We start from the raw sequence: 16,681 nt of genomic DNA on the forward strand, positions 1-16,681 counted from the left end.
GCGGGGCCATCCGCAGTGTCAGCACCGGCGTCAGCACAGCCGCGAGCCGGGCAGCGGCAGGTGCGCGCTCATTAAGGCGCCCGGTTGCTGCCGCTTGTTTACAAATGCAGCATCCAGGGCAGCTGGGAAATAGACAATGTGGAAGCAGCAAAACTCAATTAGGTTCTGGAGAAGTAAACGAGCCACATGTGAGCAGCAGACGGGCTCAGAAGCGCGCAGGCCGGGGAGCTGCAGTCCGCTGCCAGGATTGTGCGGGTTATTTCTCCATTTAATCACGAGCCCACAATGTGCACGACTCCGGGTGCTACAATCTTATCTCCAGAAGAAAGATTAGCTCCATTACGTGTTATCTTCAATTGTCATTTTCATGCTTTGCCTGCGAGGGAGAGATAAGCTCATGGGAGAGAGTCGGAGAGACCTGCTCGCGAGGCGCCACGCAGACGTGCACGGAGCGGTTAACAAAGGACGAGTGCGCGTGCCGCACGCCGTACCTGCGTGGCTACGTGGCGGTTTCCTGTGTATTTGTTGTAGCTTTTATTTCCGTATAAATGGCTGTTCTGCACCAGGCAGCAGGCACAGGCCCGCAGACGGGGTGATGGCCGGGGAGCCTCCCGGGTGACCGCAGGGTCCCCTGCCCGGCTCAGCCTCGCCCGGGCAGCGCTAAGCCTCCTGCGCTCAGATCTTGCGGGGCCTGGAGGGAGCGTCGCTGCGGCGCGCGGTCTCCGTGGATCCTTCCGTGGGACCTTGTCCTCGGCCAGTGGCTTCCTGATTCGGACAGGCTTTGCCGCCCAGCAGCCTGCTCTGCAGCGGCCTTTCCACATCCTTGGTCATGTCGGCGTCCAGGAGCCCGTCCTTTCCTGGACCCCAGTGTCCTGGGTGCGGGGTGGCCGCTGGTCCCGGCTGCCTCCTGGGGGAAGGGCTGCCCTGAGCCCGGCTCTGCGGTCACATCCCGTGTTCTCACGGTGAAAGGACAAGGGGTAGGGGTGTGCACCGTGACAAGTGACCGGAGTTTGGGGTCCGCGCATTGTGGGAGCTCAGGGCTGCGAGGGGGCCTGCGTATGGGAGGGTTCGGCTCCGGCGGCTGCTGTCGGTCACACACGCCGCCTGTCTGTTGCGGGGAAGGAAACCGGCAGCAGTTTCCGACGGAAAACAGCCCTGGGGAGTTCAGGTCCTGGCCCTGCGGCCCTCCGCGTTGTGCACACGTAGGCTCAGCTTTTCCAGTTGATAGTGAACAAACCAGCGTCCAAGTACAAGCGCAGGAAGCTGGGGACCTCGTCTGTCCAGGAGGGGACGCGTGGCCCTGCTGCCCCACAGACCGCAGGGGCAGTCAGCCGGAGCCCGAGCCCCCAGGACGCTGGACCTGTCCCTGCGCCGTCGGCCCGGGTCCTGACCTGCAGTTTCCTTGGTCTCTGCGTGTCTCTCTGGCTTAGCCTAGGCCGTGCTCATCGCAGTCGGTGTGGGGACCAGAGGTGGCCTGGCCGGCCGGCCTGCAGGGGACCCCTCGCCGCAGGAGTGGGTGGAGGAAGCTGCGGGAGAGCCCGCCTCCCTCCGTGTGGCTGAGTCCACTGTGCCCGCAGTGAGTGCAGGTGGCATGTGCCACCTGCTGGGCAGTTGGGCAGTGGGCTCTTGGGACGGGGCACAGAGCTTGCCAAGGCCTGTGGAGCCACACCCCCTGGTGCAGAAGAAACGGTGTGGAGCCAGGAGCCTGGGCCACCTCTGAGCTGGGCTTGGGGCTGAGCTCCCTCTGGGTCACGTGGCTCTGGACAGCAGGGAGGGGCGAGGTGACCAGGGCAGTGCCGACGCTGGGGCCCTGGAGCAGGCTGCTGTCTCCTCCATGCTCGGCCGGAGGGGAGGGTGGCTGGTGGACAGCGGGCTTCCTCGTGGGCATGTGCCCTCAGGCTCTTACTTGTGGAGATGTCTCACGGAGGCGCTTTCCGCCTAGGTCACCTGTGTGAGCAGAGAGGGAGAGAGGCCAGCGCGCTGCCACCTTCCAGGCTGCGGGTCATCTCGAATGAGGGAGCCGGCCGCTTCGACGGAGGCAGCCTCCTCATGCGCGGGGCCCCGAGACGTGAGTGGGTGGGTGGGTGGTGCGTGGGTGTGATTGGCGTGGGGTGGGGTGGGGTGGAGCACACAGAGGCAGAGAAGGCTGCACGCGTGCAGGTGTGTGAGCGTGTCGTGTGCACGCCCCTCTGGACCTGGGCGCAGAGTGATGGCCGCCAGTGCCCTGAGTGCCCGCCTCCTGGGCCTGCGGCCACTCGGTTCACCACCCTGGGCAGGCCCAGCGCTCTGGCCCGGCTGGCGGCCTGGTATCGCGTAGAGAAGCTTAACCCTACGAGCGGCCTGTTTGTGGGCGGCTGCTCCTCTGTGGGAACAGGAAGTGGAGGAGAGTCAGGAGGAACGTGGACTGAGGTCAGAGCTCCTCCGACTTGTGAACGGGAGGGCGTGAGGGGACAGCTCTGCAGTCACAGGAAGGAGCGGCCACGTGGCCGCATCTGCTCCAAAAGTGAACTTTGACCTCTGGCTCCTCTGAACCTTCTAGGGGTGAAAAACGTGGTCCAGGCACAGAAGCTGGCAGATGTGGACAGCGAGCTGGCCGCCATGCTGTTCACGCCCCTGCCGCCGGGGAGCAAGGGGCCCCGGGGCGCCGTGCGGGAGGGGGACGAGGTTCGCAGGCGCAAGCTGGAGCGGATGAGGGCTGTGCGTGCGCAGGAGGCCGGCGGCGAGCAGGGCTGCCGGAGGAGCGTGCTGGTGAGCACTCCCTGTTCGTCCAGCGTGGAACCAGCCTGGTCCCCCAGGGAGGCCCCCGTGGAGCAGGGCCACCCCCATTTTCAAACCCCAGCAGAATGCAAGGCGCAGCTTCGCCCCGGCGTGGGAGGGCCGGCGTTGTGGGTGATGCAGTCATTTAAGTCAGAAATGGAACCGGGCCCCGCCCTTGAGTTCCAGCCCAGAGGCGGTCCGGTGGTCTTTCCCCGGCGTCTGGCCGCCTGTGTCTGGAGGCCCGGCCTGGGGTGGCTCCGCTGCTCTCGGTCTCGCAGACCAGCCCTGGGCCCCACTTTTTAGTGGGAGGCTCTCCAGAAAAGCAGCCGACCTCCAGCCTTGGAGCACCCCTGAGCGTCCAAGCCCGCGGAGTCACGGGCGAGGAGGGAGGGTTGGCGGGGACCCGCGGTGCCGCCCCAAGGCAGCTGCCCGAGGTCCGGACCCCGCTGGAGGCTGTCGGGCAGGACACTCCCCTCCAGGGACTCCGCTGCAGACAGGGCGCCTGCTGCCACATGGGGACCTGGCTGGGAGCCGGCCACCTGGCAGTGTTGAGGGGGTTCTTTTCTCTTGGAAACCTCTGACTCCCATTCCCCGCGGTGCCCGGAGCCGGCCTCCTGGGTGTGGGGTGGTGGTGGTGGCGGCGTAGTCAGTCCGGAGCTTGCAGGGCAGACCCCACCTCCCATGGGTAGAGAGCAGCCAGGGGTGCCGCAGGCGTCCCTGGAGGGACAGGCGTGCCCTGCTCCGTCCCTGGAGCTGGGGCCCGCCGGTCCTCCGCAGCCCCCGTGAGGGGGGAGGGGGAGTCCAGGAGAAGCCGGACTTGGGGGCGGGTGGGGAGGTGGGAAACAGCTTCGAGGAGCGCGGCCCAGGACGTGGCCCTGGCTCGGCTGGTGTCTCGCAGGCTCAGCAGAACGTCCGGGCTCAGCATGCGCGGGACCTGCAGGTCATCGCCGCCTACCGGGAGCGCACCAAGGCCCAGAACATCGCCAGCGCGCTGAGCCTGGCCATCACCGTGGAGCACACGCTCTACGCCTCGCTGGGCACCGCGGAGTTCTTCGAGTTCGCCCTCAGGAACCCACACAACACGCCGCACACTGTGACCATCGAGGTGGACAACCCTGAGCTCAGGTGGGGCAGCTCGGAGGGGAGGGGCCAGCTCGGGGTGGGGGGGAGGGGGCAGCTGGGGGGGGCCAGTTTTGGGGGGGGCAGCTCAGAGGGGTGGGGCCAGCTGGGAGGGGCAGCTGGGGGGTGGGGTTGGGCCCTCCCTGTGGGGCCCCAGGGGAACGTTCTAGCTCAGCTCTGCCTCCCGCCCAGCCTCATCGTGGACAGCCAGGAGTGGAGGCACTTGAAGGCCGCGGCCGGCCTGCACACGCCTGTGGAGGAGGACATGTTCCGCCTGCGCGGCGGCCTCGCCCCCCAGCTCTTCCTGCGCCCCCGGGAGACCGCCCACATCCCCTTCAAGTACCAGACCTTCTCTGTGGCGCAGGTGGGCCTCCCAGAGCCGAGGGCTGGTCGCCAGGCACACAACATGGGGACCAGGGGCCCTGAGCCGCCACATGGTTGAGCCTTCGGGCGTCGCCTCCGCGGCCTCGCACCCCGGCACCCACGCCGTGCGCGGTGGCCTGACGCCTCGTGTTCCCTGCGTGCCCGGGGGTGGGCCGGGGGGGTGGCAGGAAAGGCGAGGCCGTCTGAGTCTCTACTAAACTGGTCAAGAGCTTCCCCAGACGTCAGAGCTGGGGGCTGCCTCCCAGCCCGGCCCCTGCAGTGAGGGCTGTGCCCTTGTTACCGCCCTGTGTGCTCCCCAGAAGAGGCCAGGCCCGAGGCTTCCTGTACAGCCGTGAGGAGCATGCGTACGTGTGCATGTGTGTGTGTGCATGTGCGTGTGTGCATGCGTGCGTGTGCGTGAAGGGGAGGGTTTGGGCACGTGTCTCCTTGTTGGGACAGTGACCTTGAGGTCAGCTCTGGGATGATGGTCACCCCTTAAATGGCCTGAGGGATCCCAGGGCTCGCAGACTTCTCGGGGGCTCTGCACGCACTGTGGGCAAGAGGTTAAGGGCGGAGGCGAGTCGTCAGGCCTCTGGCTCCAGGCAGAGCTGTGTTAGCGGCCCCTTCTCCACAGCCACGCGGCCTCCCAGCCTCTGGGCAGTGAGGCCGGTTATAGCAGCCGCTGAGCGTCGCTGTGAGGGTCGCTGTGAGGGTCGCTGTGAGGTCTCTGTGAACGTAGCCGTGAGGGTCGCCGTGAGGCCAGGGCAGCTGTTCCGCAGTGGACCGTCCTGCAGGTGGACAGCAGTGCCTGCCCCCCAGGATCCGTCCGGGACCCGCGGGTGCCGGTTGCTTTCCCACAGGCCTCTGCGGACCTGAGACCTGAGAAGGGCATGGACCCCGGATCCCCTGCGAAGGACAGCGTGATGCCCACCAGACACGCCAAGGTGCGGGCACAGGACAGGCCTGATCTGAGGTGCACGAGGCCGTGGGGGGCGAGCCGGTGTCCTCCACGGGGACCGGGCAGTGTCATGGGTTCTGCTGGCTCTCGGGCCGCCTGGGCTCGGCCCCTCCGCCCTGGCCGGCCTCCTGGAGGGAAGGGGTGCGGGCAGGGCACTCAGAGGGGGACTTCCCCGTCCAGGTGCTGGCATGGCTGCTGGCTGGGTGTCTCACGTGGAGGCGTCTCCCAGCCACTCACCACGTGCAGCCCTTGGTGCTGGCGTGAGCCGCTGCCCCGTGCCCGCTGTCCTCGTGCTCCATCTCTGCGGCTGCTTGCGCAGGCCCCGGGGGCTGGCTGTGCCCGTGCCCAGCATCTCATCGGGTGTAGTGGTGGGACATGCCCGCACCCTCCTCCCTCTGGTGCTGGCTGTGTGCCTGCTCCCTCCCTGAGTGGCCCCGTACCAGCTCCTGGGTGGAGAAGGGTATTGAGAAACTAAACCTGGGTGCTGGGCACGGGTGCCCGTCAGACACAGCCGCTGACTGTGGGGCTGGAGGGGGGATCGCACCAGCGCCCAGGACGGTGTGGTTTGGCAGGCGTCACGGGTATCGCGGGCTTGTCAGCAGCCCTTCCCCTGGGTTTGTGATCCCGTTTCTGCCGTGAGAAACTGGCTTCATCATCCTCCATGTATCTACCTGTCTGCTCAGTTTGAGGACAGCCAGCCTGTGACGTGCTGCCCCCATGGACCGGTGCTGTCCCCGTGGCCCAGTGCTGCCCCCGTGGGCCGGTGCTGTCCCCGTGGGCCGGTGCTGTCCCCTTGGCCCGGTGCTGTCCCCTTGGCCCGGTGCTGTCCCCGTGGCCCAGTGCTGCCCCCGTGGCCCGGTGCTGTCCCCGTGGCCCGGTGCTGTCCCCGTGGGCCGGTGCTGTCCCCTTGGCCCGGTGCTGTCCCCGTGGCCCGGTGCTGCCCCCGTGGCCCGGTGCTGTCCCCGTGGCCCGGTGCTGCCCCCGTGGCCCGGTGCTGTCCCCGTGGCCCAGTGCTGCCCCCGTGGGCCGGTGCTGTCCCCGTGGGCCGGTGCTGTCCCCTTGGCCCGGTGCTGTCCCCGTGGCCCGGTGCTGTCCCCGTGGCCCGGTGCTGCCCCCGTGGCCCAGTGCTGCCCCCGTGGCCCGGTGCTGCCCCCGTGGCCCAGTGCTGCCCCCGTGGCCCAGTGCTGCCCCCGTGGCTGCCCCCGTGGCCCGGGGCTGTCCCCTTGGCCCGGGGCTGTCCCCATGGCCCGGTGCTGTCCCCTTGGCCCAGTGCTGCCCCCGTGGGCCAGTGCTGTCCCCGTGGCCCGGTGCTGTCCCCGTGGCCCGGTGCTGTCCCCGTGGCCCGGTGCTGTCCCCTTGGCCCGGTGCTGTCCCCGTGGCCCGGTGCTGTCCCCGTGGCCCGGTGCTGCCCCTGTGGCCCGGTGCTGTCCCCGTGGGCCGGTGCTGTCCCCGTGGGCCGGTGCTGTCCCCTTGGCCCGGTGCTGTCCCCGTGGCCCGGTGCTGTCCCTGTGGCCCGGTGCTGTCCCCGTGGCTCAGTGCTGTCCCTGTGGCCCGGTGCTGTCCCCTTGGCCCGGTGCTGCCCCCGTGGCCCGGTGCTGCCCCCGTGGCCCGGTGCTGTCCCCGTGGCCCGGTGCTGCTGGCCACAGTGGCTGGTGGTGTGTGTGTGTGTGTGTGCGCTTGTGCGTGTGCACTGAACATGTGGTGCAGCCCCGACGGGATCCCGCAGGCCTGTGCTCACGCTCTCTGAGGGACTCCTCCAGGCAGTCATGTCCCCACCTCAGTGTGTGTGACCTGTTTGTTTCTCTTGTTTCTCACACATACAGGTCCTTTAAACATTAACATAGTTTTCAAGTTGAAAGCATTTACATGAGTCCAAAATCAAGCTATAAACTGAGATACATGTAGGAAGACCTGGCTACCTTTCCCCCCCTTTCCCTGTGGCACGTACATGTGTACACACATGTGTGTACATGCATGTGAACATATGTGCGCATGTTGTGCATGCAGCGCATGAACGTGGCCCTGAGACCTTGGCAGTGGGTGCACAGAGCCCTCCTGTTCCCTCTCTCAAAGCCTCTGTGGGGATGGGTGCTCATCGCGTGTCCGCCACTCCCTGTCCGTGGACTCTGAGCCCCTCTAGCCCTTGGCCGTGGCACGAGGTGCTGCACACGGCAGGTCCGCTGCCCGCTCTCCGCAGGGCTGGCCCGTCCTGCACCGATGGGCCCTTTCCAGAGCGTCCACTGACCTGCACCAACGGCCAGTGCTCTCAGCTGCTTAGTGTCGCGAACACTGCGGAGAGTGTGAAGGTTCGGTCTGAGCGCTCAGTTATAGGTGCACGTTCTGCTCGAGCAGCACAGGAGATGAAGTCATCTTCCAGTCGCTGCCTCAGTGAGGCGATAGAACGCTGGTGGGGCGTCAGGGCACCCCGACGGGTATGAGCGTGGGCCTGGGGCTTCTCTCCGAGCCAGGGCACAGGCCCAGGAGCACACCGCGTGCGGGGACCGACCTGCAGGGCGACGCCTTCAGATGCAGCTTCAAAAGGCAAAGCCAGACGCAGAGCTGCCGGAGGAGCAGAGGGGCCCACGGGCGGCGCGGGCACAGACTCGGGGTGTCGGGCGGGGCTGGGCACAGGCTGGAGGGGGCACAGACTCGGGTCGGGCGGGGCTGGGTACAGGCGGGAGGGGGCACAGACTCAGGGTGTCGGGTGGGGCTGGGCACAGGCGGGAGGGGGCACAGACTCGGATCGGGCGGGGCTGGGCACAGAGCTCTGCAGTGGAGGGTGTGCCGTTCCCAGCGGGACGTGGGATCGCGGGCGGCTGTCTGTTCTAGTTTGCCACTGGAACCTTCCCTCCATGCCTGTCCTTTGCGTGTGCGCCGGGAAGAGGTGGGGTCGGTGGTAGTTGAAGGCGCATCCGGTGCCCTCTTCAGGAGGAAGAGCAGTGGCGGCCATCGTGGTGCACACGGGGGGACACATCCACAGGCGGGCGCCGTGCGGGGCGCCGCACTCTGCGTGGGCAGCCTGTGCCGACGGCCCTGTCTCTGATCGTGTCCCCCGGGGGGCGGTGAGGACCGCGGAGACCGGCCGTGTGCGCCCTGACGCCCCCCGCTCGCAGGTGCTGTTCCGGGCAGGCGGCGGCAAGCCCCTGGCCGTGCTCCTGCTGACAGTGCAGCCGCAGCCGCCCGCGGTGGACCAGGTCTTCCGCTTCTACCACCCGGAGCTCACCTTCCTGAAGAAGGCAGTCCGCCTGCCCCCCTGGCACATGCTCCCAGGCAGGTCCCGTCGGGCCGGGTGTGCTGTGGCTCAGCAGCCGGGACGGTCCTCCCCAAGGGGCGGTGGCATCGCCGTTACCCTGCGATGCTCTCACCCGACACAGCGGTCGGCTCTCCCTCCTGCCTGTGTCATTTCAAACCGAAGACAGGGCGCCCGCGGCGCCCCCCGCTCCCCCCCTGCGCTGGTGCCTGTGGCGCTGAGGGAGCCGCGCTGGTGCTGGCGCGGGCACTCGCGCTTCCGCTATGGCCTCTGCCTGCGGACGGGCCCCACGCAGGGGCGGCCGAGCAGGAACCCAGTGTCCACGCAGGGGCGGCGTGGAGGCCCGTCCCCTCGGCACCGGCCGCGCCTGTCGGGAGACACCTTTGTCTTGGTGTTTTCCGCTCCAGGTGTTCCCGTGGGGAAACCTGGCGAGGCGCCCCCGGTCCAGGTCCGCTGCAGCGACCCGCACGTCATCTGTGAGACCCAGAATACGGTGAGTGGCCGCTCCGTCCTCCCCGCACGCCCACCGTCCCTGCACCCCCTGCCGCTCCTCGCGCGCCTGTGCGCGGCCTCTTCCCGGGTGAGGGGCTGTTTGCCGGGCCTGTGAGAGCTTCCTGGGCGAGTCCTCACCTTCCTGCCAGCACACAGGTCCTTGACTACCCGAGGGGAGTGAGTGAGGAGCGAGTGTGTGAGGGCATCTGTTAATCGCCACTGTGTACAGGGAGCGGCTGTGGTGCGAGAGGCTGGGTACAGCTCCTGCAGGAGAGTTACTGAGCTCAGTGTGCAAGCAAGGCGTTTTCTCTTCCCTGTGAAAACACTAGTGGATTCTGAGTAGCACAGAAAACTAGAGGCGTCGGGGCCTGGTTCTCACCTGCTGTGGCCTTGCGGGGGCCAGGGGCGGGGTCAGGTCCAGGGGCGGCGTCCCTGTGATGCCCCACTGTCCGCAGGGTCCGGGGGAGCCGAGGGACGTGTTCCTGAAGGTGGCCAGTGGCCCCAGCCCGGATGTCAAAGACTTCTTTGTTGTCATTTACATGTGAGTATGCGAGCCTGGCGTTGGCGGCAGGGGGTGGGGGGAGGGGTGGGGAGGAAGCAGCGGGTGCTGGGCGTTGAACGTGGCCAGGCCTGCCTGCTCCGCAGCTTGTCATGGGCTGGCAGGGGCCTGGCGAAGGGCGCCCTCCGCTCAGGGCGGCTCCCGCGGCCTGAGGGACGGTGGGTCCAGAGCCCAAGGAGAGGAAGTGGAGGCAGCCGTGCGGCACATCCAGTCCCGGACCCGCTGCCCGTCCAGTGCTTCCTCCGGGCGACGGAGATGTCGGCCCGCCCTGTGCTCCCCCCACTGCAGTGACCCTGTTCGGGGACCCTGCTGGGGACCTGGGCTCTCCCGTCCCTGGAAGTGGCGTCTCCCAGCCCCGAGAACGTCAAAGCTGGCGTGGGTGAGGTGTCGGCACCTCTGAGAACAGGGCAGTGAGCAGCCTGTGTGCAGCGCCTGTCACGGGCGGAGGGACCCGCAGCGTGGAGTCCCCACCAGACGCTGAGGGGATGCGTTGCTGAGCCCATTTTCCAGGAAAGAGCCGCGTCCTACAGTCCCGGCAGCGGACGCCGAGTTCCTGAACTCAGGCCTGCTGACCACCAGGCTGCGGCCTTCCACGGAGCACAGCCACGGCCCTGCCTCGGGCCTGGTTCGCGGTTCCAGCTGCCCAGGGGGCCTGGCTGCGAAGCCCACACTGACATCCCTCTCGTCCCCCCTGAGTCCAAGTGACGCCTGGGCTGCAGTCCCCAAGCCGCCCACGCAGGAGGGTGACAGCAGCTGTCCGCGCGCCCTCCTGCCCCCTCCTCCGGGCAGCCTTCTCGGCTTCCTCCTGGCTCTGTCCCCACAGGGACCGCTGGCTGGCGGCGCCCGTCCAGATCTGGCAGGTGCACCTGCACTCCCTGCAGCGCGTGGACGTGTCCTGTGTCGTGGGCCAGCGGACCCGCCTGTCCCTGGTCCTCCGGGGGACGCCGGCGCTCAGGAACGTGCGGGCCTTCACCTCGCACCCCCGGGAGCTGACGGTGCGGCCCTGGGCTGCCCGACCCCTTCGGTTCTCTGCGCTGCCATTCTCGCCCACCTGGGGCGACTGGGCGGGCGGTGGGCGGCGGGCGTGGGCTGCACTCAGTGGGTGGTCCCGAGGATGGGCTCACTGCCCCTTGGACTGACGGTCTGTGGAGTCTCCGTCTGATTCTTTTATCAGGCCATCGGGGGGCGGGACACGGTGGTGAACAGGCTGTGACTGGGGTGGCCTGGCCCTGACGGAGATCCGCCCTTTCTGCCGCACGCCGGCCACGTGGGCCCCGAGCAGGTGGTCCCCAGCAGCGGGTCCCTGGGGGGCGGGTGCCGGAACCCCTCGTCCCACTCGCCACTCTGTTTCTGAAGATGGACCCCAAAGGCGTCTTCGCGCTGCCGCCCCACGGGGTGCAGGACCTGCACGTGGGCGTGAGGCCCCGCCGGGCGGGCAGCCGCTTCGTGCACCTGAACGTGGTCGACGTGGACTTCCACCAGCTGGTGGCCTCCTGGCTCGTGTGCCTCTCCTGCCGGCCGCCTCTCATCTCCAAGGTCTGGGAGGGGGCGTGCGTGGGCACAGGCGTAGGCACACGGTGGTCACCTGGTCCTCCACCAGGCCCGGCTCCAGGCAGGAGCTTCCTCCCCTTCTGCCCCTGGGGGGCCGGGGGGCTGCTCCTGTGCTGGGGGCCCCTCCCCTGGGAGCCCTGAGGGGGGGCTGTCTGTCCTGCGTCCCAGCTGCTGGGCCCCTGCAGAGCAGACTCAGGAGTCCCTGCAGGAGCCCAGCCCATGCCACCCTCCCACAGGCCTTCGAGATCACCATGGCCGCGGGGGAGGGGAAGGGCGCCCACAAGCAGATCACCTACACCAACCCCTACCCCTTCCGCCGGGCCTACCGCCTGCACAGCGACCACCCCGATCTGCTGCAGTTCACGGAGGACACCTTCCAGGTGGGCCCCGTGCGGGTTGGGGCCTGAGCCCTGGGTTGGGGACGGAGGTAGGAGCCAGGCCATCGGGTAGTGGCGTGTCCACCGAGCCCTGGGCAGCGAGCTGGGCGGCTGCGCTCTGGTGCGGTGCTGGGGAGGGTGCGGGGGGAGGGCACCTCTGTGAGCGCCACTGCTTCGTCTCAGAGAGACCCGCGTCCAGGCCACATTTCAGGGATCGGGCCTGATGACCGACCCAACCTGTGGTTTCTCCAAAGTTTTACCAGAACTGCCCCACGTTGACCCTTGTCTGTCTTGAGCATTGGAGGGAAGGTGGCAGGAAGCAGTGGGGGTGCCTCTGTGGCTGGGAGTGTCGCCGGGTCGTGAAAGGCGGTCATGTGGGCCTCACAGGAGCAGGGGCACCGCAGCTCAGAGCTGGTGCCTGGAGGACCCCCAGCCCACGGCCGAGGCAGGAGCCAGGCCAGGGTGCTCTGTGGGTCACGCAGGCCAGGGCTGGAGGGAACAGGTGGTGGAGGAGGTTGCTGGAGGAGAGGGCGCTGGGCTGGGCGCTGACGGCCGCCTCTTCCAGGTCGCGGGCGGAGAGACCTACACCATCGGCCTGCGGTTCGCGCCCAGTCAGAGGCCCGGGGAGCGGGAGGTGCTCATCCACATCAACGACCACGAGGACAAGAACGAGGAGACGTTCTGTGTGAAGGTCGTCTACCAGTGAAGGAGCCTCCACGGCCCCCGTGGCCTCTCAGCCTCCCCCGCCTCCATGGCTGCCACGGACCCCCACGGGTGGCGGCCTCCCAGCGGCGGGCGGCAGCGGGCCGAGGAGTGGGTGTCGCAGGCCCTGGCGCTCAGAAGGCTGCTCCGGTGGAGCTGCTGCTCTCGGGTGGGGCGAGAGCGTGGGCCGCGGCTGCACGGCCAGGGCTCTGGCACACAAGAGCCACCGGCTAGGACGTTTCCATTTGTTTTCAGCGACGGTTTTTTCAGAATCATCTTAAATGATAAAAGGATGTTTTCTTACTGGGTTTTGTACAAACATGTCATTTACTATGCAGTATTTTATATGGGGATATGTCTTTTCTAAAGTTACGTGTGGAAATAGTAAACTTTTACACATTTTTCTCTTTGGACAGTTTTCTTGGGTGTTTTCTGCTGTTTGCAGCCTCATCAGGTTTTCTCTCTGCAGCGTAAACCTGGTTTTCCCTTGGGGACAGCGTGGTGGAGGGACAGGCGGTGGCCGGTGGCCTCCTGGGCGTCTGCTCAGAGTTGGTGGGTGGAGGGGGCATGACTTGGACCTGCTTCTGCTTCTGGTCCCCCCGGAAAAGCAGGGTAACCGCTCATCCCAGGCCTCAACTTAATCCCACCTGCAAGGTCCCCTCTGGCTCAGGTCACATGGACAAAGGCCGGAACCCGGTCACGCGGCCCAGACTCTGCCTGAGCTGTCCCCACCCCCCCAGGCGCAGTCAGACCCCACAGAAGTGCTCCCTCGGCCCCTCCCCCACCCTCCGGGAGCCCCTCCCCCACCGTCCGGGAGCCCCTCCCCGTGTCTGCGAGCTCGCACTGAGCCCGCTCCTGGGCACAGGGCACAGGCCACAGGTCACAGGTGAGGCCCGAGCCCTCCCGGGAGTGAGAATCGGGCGCCTTTCAAAGCTGCCTGCCCCCTATGCGGCCTCCCTCCTCCTCCTCACAGAGAACGGCATCTCTTGGTTACGATGAATTTTCAGTTCACAGCCAGGGTCCCTTCTCCCTTCAAAACAGTGCGCTCGGCCTGCCCCGGACCCGCTTTTCCGTTCCCCCTGGCTCCGCGGCCCGCGTCCAGCTGGCACCCGCGTGGCCTGCGGTTTGCAGGACTGGGCCGGCCCGGCCTCGCGCACAGACCGCCCACCGTCTCCGGGAACCTGGTCGTTTCCATCAAGGGCGCTTTCAGTGCGCCTGCTCCCCCGCCCGCCTGTTGAAAGCTCCTTTTCACTAAATGGAGTCAAATGAAAGGCAGATTACGGGCGGTGCTTCGCGTCTGCTGATGACTTAATGCTATGTTTGACTCTATTTAGAAGTAAACGAAGGCGCCTCTGAAAACTGTTGCCCCAAGTTCCGAGAAGCTGGGAAAACAGCCATTACGTTTGCTTCACGGCCTCTTTCGCCTCCCGATGGGCGTCCAGGTGTGTGCAACCCTGGCCCTCAAAGTGGGCGCAGCCTTTTCACTCTCACCTCTAGGGACGCAAGCTGAGGGCCTGCCTGGAGAAATGGAGTCGGGGAGGGGAGGGGAAAGAAGGGGAGGGGAGGGGAGGGGAGAGGAGGGGGGAGGGGGGGAAGAGAGAGGAGGGGAGGGGAGGGGAGGGGGGAGGGGGGCAGAGAGAGGAGGGGAGGGGGGAGGCGGGGAGGGGAGAGGAGGGGAGGGGAGAGGAGGTGGGGAGGGGGGGAAGAGAGGGGAGGGGAGAGGAGGTGGGGAGGGGGGAAGAGAGGAGGGGGGAGAGGAGGCGGGGAGGGGAGGGGAGAGGAGGGGGGAGGGGAGGGGGGGAGAGAGGAGGCAGGGAGGGGAGGGGAGGGGAGGCAGGGAGGGGAGGGGAGGAGGGAGAGGAGGGGAGGGGAGAGGAGACCAGGAGGGCATTGGCCTGCCTGGAGAGGGAGTTCAGGCGGTCAGTGTCTGGTGTGGCTCGGCACGTGGGGTAGCTGCCCTCCAGGGTGGTGGCCAGAGGGGCAATGGATTCGGAAGCCCTTCCCGCTGGTGAAGGCGGGCGGGGCTCAGCGTACAGCTAAAGCCCACCAGTTAGGGCGCATCTGCTGGCCATGCCACGTGGGCCCTTCTGACCCCAAAGCAAAGCCGGGTCTGAGCTGGTGGGTGGGAGACCGTGCAGAGTGAGGGAGGCTCCTCGCCGTGCCCGGGAGGCCCCCGTGGGCGCCGGCCTGTCTCTCCACACTGCTCCTGCCCCCCCCCCCCACCCGAGGCCATGGGCAGCGGGCAGCCAAATGCAGGTTGCAGAATGGACTGAGGGACTGTGGCCACACCAGCTGCGGGCTGAACGTGTCCCCCAGAACCTCAGAATGTGCCCTCAATTGGGAATAGAGTCTTTGCTGGTGGCATCAAGGTAAAGACCGAGATGACTGCATACTGGGTGGGTGGTCCCTCAGTTCAGAGAGAGTCCGTACAGGAGATGGAAGGGGACACGCAGGGTTCACGTGATGACGGAGCAGAGGGGAGGGAGGTGCCCCACGCAGACTCAGGGGGCTGGGCTTTGTGGCAGGTCAGCCCCTCCCTCAGGTCACAGGCATGGCCGCCCCCCCCCCCACACCCCACATGACCGGACTAGCCTGACCTGGGGCGCAGGACGTCCTAGAGGGGACAGAGGCAGAGGACATTCACCCACGCACGCGGGGGAGGGGACGCTCGGCTGGTGGGGCGGTCTTGTTGCTCCCGATTTCTGCTGAATCCCGGGAACTGAGGTCCCTGCTACGCACCTGAGTGCCAGCGAAGGTCACGGAGCCTTTTCCCTCGGGGGCAGGCAGAGGCCCCGCCTTGTCTTGGTGAGAGGGGACTCCTGCGAACGATGATTTTAACTGATTAATTTACTCAATGCTCTCGATCCCGTGGCTGTGGGATGCCCTCCTCCGGCGGAGTGGCGGGCGGTAACGAGGCTTTAATATTTGCGCGGCTCCGTAGCGAGGCCGCGATGGCCCAGGGGCCGCCGTGGGACGGTGGCTTTAAAACAGCTCCCGCTGTCTCACCATGACCACGGGAGCGGGTCCCCAGGCTGCGGGGCTCAGCCTGGTCCCTCCCCGGGACCGCGGGGACCCAGCGAGGCCGCACCCAGAGGGACCCGGCCACTCGTCCGTCCAGCCCCGAGGCCGCCTTGCCTGTCAGTGAGAGGTGGGTCCTGGTGTCATTTACTCCCTGGAGCCCGGAGGTGTTTCCAGGTCAGTGAGTCCTGACGGTTCCGGCGCGGCCGCCCAAGGGGCAGAGCCCTCCTTCCCCCGGGACCTTGTCGGGCGAGGTGCTCGGTGGGGCTTTCTCGGCGATTGCTTTGCCAACTTCGCTGCCAGGATGCTCAGCGCCAGGAGCCCCGACTCTCGGGAAGGGCGGGGCGGCTGCTGAGGTCTGTGGTCCAGGCCCCGAGGCCCATCACACCCCAGTCCCCCCCACACCCCCTCTGACCGAAGCCTCTTCTGTGAATCATCTCTTCTGGTGATCACACCCCCTCCCAGACGGGTTCTCTGGGGCCCCCTTTACACGAGGCCTGGAGCCACGTGCCCTGCCCAGGTCACACAGCCGGGACCTGGGAGCATCAGGGGCTTGGCCTTGACGTCCCTCTCTCACCGCTACGTGGTCTCCTTAGGGGAGCAGCCCCTGTTCCCCGGGGGGTGCTGAGCAAGGCTGCATGTGGGTGACAGCTGGGGAGCCCACACCCCACAGGGTCTGTGCCCGGGTCCCCGACAGCAGGGCCAGGAGGAGACCGGGAGTGGCAGCCAGGGCCCGGCAGTGGTCTCCACGGCCACCGCTGGCTGGCCCTGCTCCCCGGGGAGGGGGCACCTGGCCCACCTGGACCCTCCTTCTCCCCGGCAACAGGCAGGGTTTGGGCCCAATCCCTGGACATCACGCAGTGTGGGTCAAAGGGCAAGGTTGGCTAGAGGAGTGAGGGACAGGCCGGGTCTAGAGCCCATCATGCGAAGGGGCACCAGGCTGGGCTGGGTCCCCGGGGAGGGACCGCGCCTCCCTGGACACCCAGCTTCTTAAAGGGCACGGAGACCATAGGCAGCAGGCGGGTCTGGAAATGCCAGGGGCCCGGCCCCTGGAGCCCTGGGCCTGGCCTTGCAGCCCTCGGCCTGGGCAGAGTCTGTGGGGAGGGGGGTTGGGAGCCCTTGGCTGGGCGAAGGGCAAGGCCTGTGGTCCAGACCAGCCGGGTCACGCGGGGAAGCGTGCCCACGGAGCTGGTCTCCCTGGTGACTGACGACGGTTACGTAAGACACCGGCAGAGCTGGAAGGGTTAAGGCAGCGGGGAGTCATCACAGACTTGCTGCTGCTGCTGCGCAGGACGGACTCCGGGTGGGGTCGCCCTCCGGGGAGGCCAGTGTGGGAGGCTGCGCCCAGGGCAGCTGTGAGGAGGAGCCCGAGGGCCCCCGCTGCCCGTCTGCACGTCCCAGGCTGCTCTCCGGTCGCAGCCAGCGCGGTGGGGGACCCAGGAGCTGCGGGGACAGCGGAGAGAATGGCTGGCAGCTGCTGCCAGTGGTTTTGTTTCTCTTGGCGAGAGAAGTTAGGGCCGACAGTTTGGGAACTC

At 67.3% G+C, this 16,681-nt stretch overlaps 1 protein-coding gene across 1 annotated transcript in view; it reads left to right on the plus strand.

Annotated features, from left to right (window-relative positions):
- The window catches only part of NPHP4 (nephrocystin 4), a 59,487-nt gene extending 46,948 nt beyond the window's left edge, over positions 1–12,539 (plus strand). The window contains exons 20-31 of the mRNA XM_059691510.1: positions 1,943–2,068; positions 2,540–2,748; positions 3,656–3,882; positions 4,069–4,240; positions 5,100–5,183; positions 8,311–8,467; positions 8,855–8,940; positions 9,395–9,480; positions 10,322–10,493; positions 10,855–11,034; positions 11,286–11,429; positions 11,992–12,539. Of these exons, the coding sequence (XP_059547493.1) occupies positions 1,943–2,068; positions 2,540–2,748; positions 3,656–3,882; positions 4,069–4,240; positions 5,100–5,183; positions 8,311–8,467; positions 8,855–8,940; positions 9,395–9,480; positions 10,322–10,493; positions 10,855–11,034; positions 11,286–11,429; positions 11,992–12,132 (1,784 nt within the window). The 3' untranslated portion in view covers positions 12,133–12,539. The remainder of the gene's footprint in view (positions 1–1,942; positions 2,069–2,539; positions 2,749–3,655; positions 3,883–4,068; positions 4,241–5,099; positions 5,184–8,310; positions 8,468–8,854; positions 8,941–9,394; positions 9,481–10,321; positions 10,494–10,854; positions 11,035–11,285; positions 11,430–11,991) is intronic.
- The last annotated feature ends 4,142 nt before the right edge of the window (positions 12,540–16,681 follow it).

This window comes from Myotis daubentonii, chromosome 3 (assembly GCF_963259705.1).
Source record: "Myotis daubentonii chromosome 3, mMyoDau2.1, whole genome shotgun sequence".
In the NCBI taxonomy this organism is placed as follows: Eukaryota; Metazoa; Chordata; class Mammalia; order Chiroptera; family Vespertilionidae; genus Myotis; species Myotis daubentonii.